General features: G+C 30.4%; 1 protein-coding gene across 1 annotated transcript in view; it reads left to right on the top strand.

Annotated features, from left to right (window-relative positions):
- The first annotated feature begins 7,722 nt into the window (after positions 1-7,722).
- The window catches only part of LOC111089139, a 126,432-nt gene continuing 121,691 nt past the window's right edge, over positions 7,723-12,463 (top strand). The window contains exon 1 of the mRNA XM_022401052.1: positions 7,723-7,995. Within this exon, the coding sequence (XP_022256760.1) occupies positions 7,921-7,995 (75 nt within the window). The 5' untranslated portion in view covers positions 7,723-7,920. The remainder of the gene's footprint in view (positions 7,996-12,463) is intronic.

Raw genomic sequence — 12,463 nt, 5'->3', positions numbered from 1 at the left:
ATTTTATTTTCTAAAAAATGGGTTCCTCGTAATCAAGTAGTTATAAATACATTTAAAACAGAAGTATGCCATACCCATTTATAATGTTAGACTACAGGATTCGATTCCTACGATGAAAACATCACAGATATCTCACTGTGAGGCTTTGCGCTAAAAAACAGTTCAATCCGAACTCATTATATAACTTTTTAGTTTGAGAGAATTCCATATTTCATTTTGTCATATTTCATTGTTAACTTCACACTACTAAGAATATTCTTCAATACAAACATATGCTAAATATTTCTGTTTGGGAAAATTTCATACCACGGCTAACAAAAAGTGCATTATTTTGAGTTTTCAAAAATCTCTTTTTGCATACATAATTCGTAATCTTCTATACAAATTGCTCATCATTATAAGAGGTACGCTATTAACGTGAAGTTACGTTCACCAGATGTTCTCGAGTGCCTTTCTGATCAGTAAGCGCTATCATATTGAGTATTTCAAGCGGATGACTATCCCAATGGGGAAATACTTGGGCATATTTGAAAGTATTTGTTGAAAAATATGTTTAGGCAATTTTCCAAATAAAGCTGTGTGACAAAGTGAGGGATTTTAAATTTAATTTAACATTTACGATCCCAGTGTTAACTTGTATTATTTCCATATCGAAGTAAGAATGTAGGTAACTATTTTCAGGAAAAAAACATTTATCGATTTTGTTTTGTTTGCAGATTGCTCAACCAAAACAAGACCAATTTTTAATATTTTCAAGAAGACACAAATTACTGATTGGTGTAATAATCATTAGTGTCATTCAGTTGCTATTACCGACAAAATAGTTAGTTAACAATGAATGACACAAATGTGTTTTTGCAATGAAAACTGCAATTTATTTTAATTTATAAAAGAATAGAGCTGCTTTTTACTACATTTTTTTATCTAAAAGTTTTAATTAATATCAAGAAACATTACCGAAATGTATTGAGCAAAAAACGTGTATCTTCTTTGTTATTGGTTTTTATATTTAGCAAAGCCTTTGCATTTTTATCCTGTAATACACTTACTAATAGAAGTATATGGGCTATAACATTATTAATTCGTGGACTTTATTAACTATTTGTATATATTCCGTGTACCTGAGGAATTTAAAATCATGGTTGTATCATACTCTGGTACTTTTATCCTTCAATGTATTCTGAACTTGTCATTATTGAACCAGTAAAAAAGACATAGGTTGTCTTAATACATAGCAATGTGGGAATTCCAAAGTATGGGTGGAAATAAAAACAAAATGTTTAGAAGCACCTAGAAGGTGTTAACTAGTAAACGTTCTATTAAATTAAGTTCTAAAAATTCTGAACTTGATATAAATCTGGATTACCTTGTGAGCTCATTTAGATAAATAGTGTTTGTACAAAGCTATTCTCTTTTTTTTCTATAAAAAAGACACCTATGTATTTTTTATAACAGTACAAATTGTGCACAAGTAGTAATTTGTTTAACTATTATATTCCCTTTATTTATCACCTAAAAATTACGTACAGGTTAACATTACCGGAGCCCCCAGTGGCATGGCGATAAGTCTGAATGCTTATAACGCTAAAAAGCATGTTCCGATACTCGTGGTGGACACAACACAGATAGCCCATTGTGTAGCTTTATGCTTAACTGCAAACAAACAAACAAATATAACTGTGATAAGTACTTTTTAGATTTTTCTTTTGATTTTTTTATTGCCTTTTAAAAATACAATATAATATTTTTGAAATATCATCGTAAACACAATAATAATATATATTGCAAAGCAATGAAAAAAGTAGTTTGTTTGTCTTTATAGAATAAACTTTCTAATAAAGAAAAGTCTGTATAAGACACTGGACTTTAGTGGTAAAACAAGGATATTTTCTTAAATTAAAGTAAAACATTACTTTCAAATTTTCATTGAAGATAGTACTTAGAAAAATGTATATTTATTCTCAACTGAAAGGTATCGAGACACTGTGTAACGTATAACAAGGTAAAAATTTCTTGGCTGAATTAAAATGTTTGGGTGTGAATATAAGAACATAAATATAAATTCATTTAAGCACAATAAAAGCATACAATGATGATTATTTCGTTGTTATTCACAATATTATCATATTTATTTTCGTGTTTTTCTCTTTAAGCTGAACAAAACACACCGATATATGCATTGTATTATCATTATAGATGCGCGAGAAAGAGATGAAAGTTATGGACTTTGGATCTGTGGCGTCAATTTACTGTGCTAGCTAGAAGGTTGAGTCGCTATCTTGTGATCTGCATTTCATAAACATAGCAGCTATGTTCCAAAAAATATAAATATCAGTTGTCTGAACATATTTCAAGATAAAAACAAACGTTCGTCTTTCATGAATATTACACTAATTTATATTGTACTATCATTAATCAAGAAAATGAAAGTGATTTCGTTTTCTCACGTTTGCGTAAACGTTTATTGATGTTATTTGTCGATTGAGTTTTCAGGAGAATGATTATTGAGCAAATTGATTAATAAACACAGTTCCATTTGAGATGATCATTATTATAGAATTAACTGAAGGCAAACAAGTAACGGTATTATCACTAAGTACACATAGCAAATAATGAAACTTAGCACGCTACTCAAAAAACAGCTTATATTTTTGATGCAAATCATAGTTTGGATAGACTCGTTCTGATTTTATTACACAGATTTGTTCAACGTATAAATTATTCCAGTCATAAACTGAATCATGCTGTGTAAAGACAGAAAATACTTGAGTGACCATTGTAAGCAAATAAAGCCTGTACTCTAATTTGAAATAAGGAATAAGTGACATGAAAATCTTTTGGTGTACGTTTTGAATTTTACGAAAAACTTACAAGTGTGTTTTGTGAGATAGAGTGTGGAATAAACATTTAAAGACTCATGTCTTCACTGTCAATGTGAGAATGGCAAATCAAACTTATTCAGACTACTTCCTTAAAGTATTGATAATAATGTAAATAATTAAACCACTGTCGAAATAGAGAAAACAGACACTGAGCAATACAGTGACAAATATGCATGTTCTTAGTAATATATTAAAACAAATGTATAATTAATTAAACTTTATATTTTCTTTATTTCTAATTTGTACCTACCCTACGACATCCAACTCACTATAGTTCATTGATTTCGTTAAGGAAAGGAAAGGTAAGAAGCGTCAATCTTTGAGGTTTACACAGAAGTAACTACTTTTTATAGATCGTCAAATAATCGGCGCAGAATTCGCACTCTGCTGAGATGTACCTTACTCATTTCTTTATTATTTGCCATATTCATTGCATATTATTATTTACTTATGGAAAATATTATTTCAAAATGTTTTATTTGAGAAAAACACAGTTAGTATTTTATCTTTTCATATTACGTAATAATATGATTCGATATGCATATGCGTTTTTTTTTTTATTAGCCATAAATTGTTATCATGCCTGTGTGACACGTAATCAATCAACATTGTTAATCGTAATAAGTTTTAAAATACATCGGAATGAGAGCAATAATTATTTTAATTACATCCTTCTTCTCTGGCACAATATGTTTTTTCTAGTGAGAAGAGCATACATTAAAGTTTTTACTACTCTTTAAATGTGGTATGACGATTTTCACGAGACCCTTCGCTCAAAATCAGAACCCATTACGCCGGTTGGATAACAACATAAATTACATGTCGTATTGTGATATCATTCATGTTCCCAAATTGTTTTTTATAATATAATATTTTATGCACTGAGATTAGATTTTTCTTTTTTTAGAAGTATCATTTAAGCTGTTTTTTATTAGAAAAAATATTATCATACGACCTAATATAACATTTAAGCACGCGCTGAATAGAAAATTCGGCTCCTCAATGAAATCAAGAGTTTTTTTATTAGTGGATTATTTTACGTTCAAGTTTTGAAGCACATAATGCAATGTTAAAAATATGAGATGAAAACTGAAGCGTGACATTTTCGAGTTGACGACACTTGTCATTTTCCTGGGATTCTTTTGCGAGAGACGACAAATGAAAAAAATCTACTTAGTATATTCTGTTATAGTTGTACAGTTACATCTTCGTTCGTTGTTTAGTGAAACATGGATACTGATACATTCGACGTCAGAAACAAACTATCTCTTTTTATCAGTTATTGCTTCACTGTTAACCTTAAACTTTACTCATATCAAATGTCTAGATAATCATATATCAAAAATCTGTGGGTATTATATGCGGAAATATGTAGGAGAAAACATATCGTTCGAACACTAGATGTAATTGGTATGTTCAAGTATGTTGAACTTAATTGAGTTATAATTAAAAATAACTCAATCTACCCATGTTTGCTATTTTACCATCTACTAACTAGAATTGCACGTACATGTAGACTAAAAATATCCTAAGTTACAATGAAGTACAAATATACGGTTGAAAGAACATCTTAATAACTTAAACTTTTTAATTTAATTACATTAGAGTTTGTTATTTTGTTACTGTGGCTATATGGTATACCTGAATGTTAGACTTAATGTTAAAAGTACAAAATTTACTTTTTCTTTACATATACAAAATGCAAAGTAAAGTTTCACATTAGAGCACTGCTAAAACTAGTGTATATCTAAAACCTATAAAAATGTTAATAAAACATAAAGCCTTTGTATACAGTTTGAAAGTGATAATTATTTTATACATTTTCCCAAAATGTTCAAGATAAGCCAACAATAAGAGTTTTGTTATAGATCATCATATTTCTTTGTGTCACTTCGCTTCTATGTTTTAGTGAAACTAATAAAATCTCATTTATTTACACTAATTCATTTAAAGTATTTTTAACACACCTTTACAGAAATTTAAATTCCATTATTACAATAATAGCAAACGAAGAAACAAAGCATATATCACATAGGTTTTGAAGTTAAAAAAAATCATATAAACTAATCCCCTTTATCTGGAACTATTGATTGTAAACTGAGACACACAATGGAAACTTTTGTAGTAGTAGAAAGAAATACAAGACAAATGATGTTTTTGTCTAAAAAATCTGTAGCGTATATAAAGAACTGTACAGAAAAAAATATACGAGAGCAAACACATTGTGTACCAATTTTATTTGATATTCTAACTTAGATATGAATATCCCTTGGATATTACCAAGAACATTGTTCATTTCTTTTTTGTTTGTAATTAAGCTCAAAGCTGCACAATAGGATATCTGTGCTCTGCCCACCACAGGTATCGAAACCCGGTTTGTAGCGTTGTAAGTCCGCACATACTGCTGTGCCACTGAGGAACCTGTTCATTTCTGATAGCCCCCCAGTGGCACAGCGGTATGTCTGATATGCGGACATTTCTGATAACGATGAGCAGTTACACTTCAATGCCGAATTATATTTACAGTTAATGTTTGTTTTGCACATCTATAATATTTTTTACACAATTTAGATATACGATAAAATGACAAAAGAAGTATATCTGATAAAACCCAACCGATGTTGGCAATTTAATGAAAGTAAAAACGTTCGCATATAGTTCAAAAAGGTTCAGTTATTTGCTGTATACTTTTGTAAATGTTAGAAGACGTTGGAAACATTATAAGGATACTTGAAAGCTGAAATTACGAAACTTAAACTCTTGAATTGTAGGGAAAATGATTACGTTACTAAACTGGATTAACCACGAGGAAAAGACAACATAATAAAACCAATCGTTATATCTAAATAATGTTATAAGATCACATTGTCAGGTTAGTATATTCATTCCTGGTCTAATACATTCTTGGCCAAATTGTTTGCATACTTTTCTATATATATGTTATTGTCTACGTGCATAGAGTAGTTGTTGAGTAAATGACCGAGTAGTAACAGAATAGGTAGCGTAAGATCGAACAAGTATGTACGAGTAGTTATTCTGGTCTGTATAAGTTGTTTTGAACATTTGTTCGTTAAAACACACATATACACAGAAATTATATGAAACAAACGGACATTGCCAAAACAGTAGGGTACCCCTAGTGTACTGTATCCAAAATCCTGAAAATCCACACTACAGGAAACTCTGTTCCAGGAAAGTCTACTGGTAGACGCCGAAAACTACTCCCCTAGATGACCGTGTTTTGATCACGTCAAAGTCGAAAGAAGTCCTGCAACATCCATCTTACGAGAGGAATGGTATGAAAACATTTATCCCAGGGTATCGAGAAGAACAGTGAATAGGAGACTGACCAAACAAGGTTATTTTACAAGAAGGGCTATCTGCAAACCGATATTAACCGGAATTCACCATGTTACTTGAATGCCAACTTATAGTTAGAACACTGGCGACATGTGGTCTTTTCATTGTTTGCCTGAAGAACGGACGAGGGAAGATTGTTTTTCCCACAGGGAACACATAGGAGGTGGTGCAGTACATTTTTAGGCAGCTTTTTATCATGGTGGAAAAACTGCTCTTTATAACCTCCAGAGAAACGTCAATGGCGCCGCCTAAAGGCATCACATGGAGTCAATATTTCTGTCATATAATAGGGCAATAACTTTTTGTTCAAAAATGACAATGTTACTGCTCACAGTGCACGTACTCAACCAGGAGGACGTTACAATATTGCCATGGCCAGCAAAGTCTCCAGATGTAATCCCATTGAGAACTGTTGAGCAGAACTGAGTTGGAACATTGCTAACCACGACCCTAAACCAGCTAATGTAGCTGAGTTGCATCGTCTTATAGTGACAAGTTGGTATGAAATCACGGTGGATTTCATCAATAACCTCATCGACAGCATGACACGTCGCCTTGCAGAGGTTGTTAGAGTACAAGGAAGGCCAACCAGTTACTGAATGTTTAATATGAACTGATATAAGGTTACAGACGCTATTTATAATAATTTGATGTTGTATTTTGTCATTATATATGTTTTGGTAATGTTTACCGCACTTAATACTATCAATAAAAAAGCTTTTAATGTTATTCTATGACCTAACGGTAGACATTTTAAAATATTTGATAAGCTTTTAATATATCATTCAAAATTTCTACTAAATTATATTTACATACACCTTTTGTTTACTTCCGTCGAAACACATGCGCATTTTCAGGACATACGAAAACTGAATATTATTACAAAAGATATTTGACGAGGGAAGTTTTTCAGAAGTTTCAGCTATTGCTTAGTTCTAAGTTTATTTGTTTTGTTGTTAAGTGCAATGGTATATAATGGACTATCTGTGCTATACCCACGGTGGGCATAAAACCTGATTTTTAGCATTATAATCCCCAGATTTACCGCTGAATCGCCTGGAGCTTGGTTTTGAGTAGGGCAGGTAATTACTGAGGTACAGTGACTCTATAATGTAAGTAAAATTAGATTTAAAAACCCTTTTTTTGTATGTCATATCCCATTGGCAACATCAATATAATTATTTTATAAAGTTATAAAACCTAAATTTCCCTTTCAATATGGTAATATATAATTCATGCTACGATTTTTCAAGTGGATTAAAGCATTCATCCTGTATTTGTTCCTGTATTTTCTTTAGGTGGGTTGTTCAAACACTTTCAAATAGTCGTTATCGTAGAGATAAATGTCGTGGTACTAATTACGGCTTAGAAACTTCCTTCGCAACACAAGTGTTTTCCTTGCAGAAGACGTAAGCGCGAATCCTAGATCGATCGACAAACGGGATGTTTAATCGTATCCTGGTTGCGAGGGTAAGCGACTCGGTGCAAGAGCGCTTCTTCTTCTGTAGGCTTGATTATAAAACCTGAGTAAACGTTGCCAGACGATCACAGAGCACGTGGATGCCATGAAGAATGCATCTAGGCCTAATTAAACATGGTCACTGAAGAGTTCAAAGACATCAGCATCTTATATCGGATCACATTGCATCTTTCAGTAGATTCGCACAACTCATAGAAAATGGCTATACTGACTTCCTGTTGTTGTTTCAAGTCTATCAGAAGAGGATGTTTTGCAAGCGGAATATTCACTCTGGTTCGTAACTTTTTCTTTTTTTAGATTTGTTTGGACATTTTAAATATAATTTTTCACGAGTTTAGTGGAACAATTTTTAACGAGTTTAGGACTGACATCTGATACTACTAATTTCCAAATAGCGCAGGTTATTTTATTTTCTATTATTTTATTATTATTTTTTTCAATCAAACTAACAACAAAATACTGAAACCATAATGATCGAACACTTCACTTATGACAAACATTTGCGATAAGCCTATCCTTCTACAGTACAATTTTCTAATAAGTTTCTTGTGTTTGAATTCGTATGAGATACGTACTTTTTTCTCATATTACATATAGTTACTCTAAGCAGAAAGAACCATAAGAACTGTAATTATAGTATTGGAGCGCCTGTTTAAAATATATTGGAAATTCAAAAGGATCTGAATATTTCCTGCATAAGCAAAAACTAATAATGAGGCATTGGGTTAGAGTCATGCATAGAGTAAGTTTGTTTAACAGAATAATTTTAATGCATAACATGACGTTTTTAAGAAAATATTTAAATTTAGTAATTCAAACTCGGGTTACGATAAGAAAATTTTTCATAGTTAACAATATATATATATTTCTATAAACTACTGAGTATAACCTAAAATGCAGTGTTTTTAGTAAAAAAATAGCATTTTTGAACATATTTATTTATTTGTATATATATATATATATGTATGTGTGTGTGTATTTATGTCATATATATGCGTGTATGTTATATTTGTTTATAACTACGTCCACATTCTTGTTTAAAATTGATGAACATAGTGTAAGGAATTAAAAATGTGATTTAGACAAAACATCTCTGCTGCAATGTTCGGACAAACTAACATAGGAAAAGTTGTCAAAGATATTATGTTAAAAACCTTCACATTCACAATTGAAATTTAGTTTCAGAAAATAAATTACGAAGTACTGAACCCCAAATTTAAAAAGTTATTGGAATCGAAATTTTTATAACAATCTTCATCCGAAATAAGATAATTTCAGTGGAGGCACCGCCTGTTAAACCATCAAATGTAAGTTCTTACTAAAATATGGCAATGGATACACTTATTGTGCATATTATCATGAAAGAACAGGTGCAACTGGCTACGAAGTCTTCGAAAAAAATTAAAATATTCATCCATGATGTTATATCGACAACCAATATACAAATAGTTTGTAATAATACTTTCTCCAGAGAAATGAGATAACTTAAAAAAATCAAAGTTAATTATGAAAAAGTGATTTTAAGTTTTAGCTTCACATAAATAAATCAAATAGTATAAGTAAGAGAGCTTTGTCGAATACTGTAAAACCATATTAAAGAATGATATACTTTCTGTTATCAACAAAATATTGTGTTAACATCTCACAAACATATTATGTATCGTAACAGATTTTCAAAACTACATGTTTCCTTTATCAAGACGTATTATTTCCAAAAATAATTATCAGAATTAATTAAAAGCTAACTTTTACAAAACATTTTTTTTATGTTTATTAAGTCCAAGAGGCCGAAAATATCGCTAACAGCGAGGGTAACAAACTAATGAAAAAATGCATTCTAATCTTTGAAGGTGGAAAGTAAGAAAAGTATATTTAATTAACTAAACTAATTGTCTAGTTGATTTTTGATTTAGCTTTAAGTGCATAGCCTGTTCTGATCAGAAATAAATATTAATATTATAGCAAGTTTTCAAATAAATCAAGATTTTCGATGGTATACTGCATTAATGTTGCTGCTAAGTACGACCACATTTAGGGCAGTAACGCCGATAAATATAAAGTAAGAAAACGTGATTTTGAACAAGTTACTCTACAGTGTTTCAAAAACAAGTAATATTAATGCTATTCTTCCTAAATATTCGGTTACTGTAGTTGACTTTTGTTACCAGCGATATATTATAAAATGAATGTAACAGAAATGCCACTACTTATGAGCTAGTTAAGAATGAAATTTAAAAAGTTCCTGTTTTATTTTGGAGTTTTCCAAATCCGCTACCCTAATTAATTGTTTTGTCATTTCGACTTTTAAAAATCAACTTTACATTTGCTCTTAATATTTCTGCAAGTTGATTTCCATAGACTTTATTAATTTAATTTAAGAATATTATATAGAATTTAGTTTCTAAACTAAGCAAAGATTTGGTTTGCTACAGCATAGTTATTACGAGGTACCAAACCCAAAATTTTAGCATTACAAGTACTTTAACTTACCACTGACCCAATCGGGGACATTAAGTGACGAAATTGTAAAATATCATTTGAGTGTTATTACATTACGTTTCTCCAATAATAATTTATATTTTTCAGTTTATTTTAAAGAACTTTTTATTTAAGGGAACACAATCAACTCTTCTGTAAAAACAGTAGATTTTTTATAATATTGCTTTTTCCTCTGTAGAATCAGACATGCTATTTTTTAGGACTTGAAAACTTAAAAAGTGTTTCATTTAGATACATGTAAGGCATACTCTGATTTTATAACGGGTTGATAAGGTAAAATTTCTTTTCAACAATGTCAATTCATCTTTCCCAATAAATTTACATTTATTTTTCGTAATTAACACAATCATCTTTTACTTTAATGTAATAAAAAATAAGATTGTATAAATCAAACAAAATAAATAGTAATTTAAAGAAAAAACAGCGAACAAGTTAAACATAAATCCATTGTGTGATTAACACCTGAATAATCATTACATTGGTAAAAATGTTTTACTTCATTAAATGATGAATGTTATCTATCTATCTTGGTAGTTATTTTAGGTTTAGTAGAATGAATGTTATATATATATATATATATATGTTTATATGTAATAATTTTAGGTAATTTTGATAAGTCTGAAGTCTTTGATAAATCATTATTTATAGTTGAACCACGTGAAAAAATATATTTCTGTACAACAGACAAATAAGAGGAATAAAAAAAACTCAATGGATTAGTTTTTCTTAAGTGGCTGAAGTGATGCTTTTAACATTTTTCTACGTTCAAATGTTAGATTACTTTATTCTTATGGTATAAATTTTCGCTCTTCCAGTTAATATACTTTCATATTTTTTAAATGGAACTTAGGGATGTCACGTTAATTGTTTAAAAGTTTTTGTTTTTTTTAAAAAACTGCGTCATCTCAAGAGAACACGAAATTATAAGAAAGTCGAGTAAAGCGGTCAGAGTGAAACCACTTTAAGACAACTCTAATTGGCCTCTTACGTCGGATTTTTGAAACGTTATTGGTTCTCTGTTACATTTTTCTGGCATTGTAATGAAACTTTCATGATATTTATATATGTGTACATAAGTTTTAACCAAAGACATTCCAGTATAAAATAGATACTATATTGTGTGAAGAAGAAGAAACAATCCACTAAGATGTATATAATTTATTACATGATAATCTAGTTTTCCGACTTCTTTGTTATTATATTTTTTACAATAAGTACATCTAGTTTCATATATTATACATAAATTGCATTAAAATTCAGATTATATGATGGTGGGTTCAAACTGGGATTCTTTGTGCATTCGTGTATCCACCGTAATAACTGTCACAACCATATCGACTAACGATAAAGGACGTTTGTTTCACTTGAATAAAGCAAGCATGCATCCAAGCTCTAATTATAATAACAATCAAATATACTCTTTTTTCAAAATCATTATGAGCAGACACTTAGCTTAATGTGTTGTGGACAATATTTGTCATATTCTGTCAAATTGCCATTGAACTTCTGGTCGTAATAGACAAAGACATATATATAAACACAGCTTTAGCAAAACCTAGCAGGCATTTCATCTGTTTGAACATCTTTAAAGGTTAGTATATTCGTCCGTTAATTCATCTAATATTGTTTGTTATTACACTTAAACTGGTAAAATTTCTTCTGGAACACATTTCTTATGGCGTTTGATAGACGAATTTTATTTGCAAAAGTAATTTTAACAATGTTCACATTTACATTCCATAGCTAACATTTACAACTCATTAACACAGCAGCATCATGCCTGATTTAGATTAAGCAAACTAAGCAGTCAAAAAATTATTGCTCTTCTAGTTGTTGTCGTTTTTCTTAGTTTTCTCCTTGTTGCAGAAGCAAAACATGTAAATAAACATACACAAAGGAGATTCGTCACGAAATATAGTTTTAATGGTGGATAATAATTTGAGCTGTAGAATGTTGTTCATTTGACAACTGTAGCGCGTATACAAATTTTAGTTAATATTTTTTGACACATTTAATGATGAATGGCACTCCAAAACCATTAGGTTAGAAGTGGTAACCTAAAGGCCAAAGGGTAGGTGAAAAATATGAAGTGGGGGAATAGCGTATTGGTGTAATGCACTGCATCTATGTAGAAGTATACACGGACTGTTCTCTACGTAGGAAAAAAAAAAGACTGAAGTGACACTTCATTTACTATATACACAAGAACAGACTTTTGGACAAATCTAGGGTGTTGCCACAG

This window comes from Limulus polyphemus, unplaced genomic scaffold (genome assembly GCF_000517525.1).
Source record: "Limulus polyphemus unplaced genomic scaffold, Limulus_polyphemus-2.1.2 Scaffold113, whole genome shotgun sequence".
NCBI classification, from domain to species: domain Eukaryota; kingdom Metazoa; phylum Arthropoda; class Merostomata; order Xiphosura; family Limulidae; genus Limulus; species Limulus polyphemus.
The sequence above is the reverse complement of the archived record's forward strand: the minus strand, read 5'-3'. Positions and strand labels throughout refer to the sequence as shown.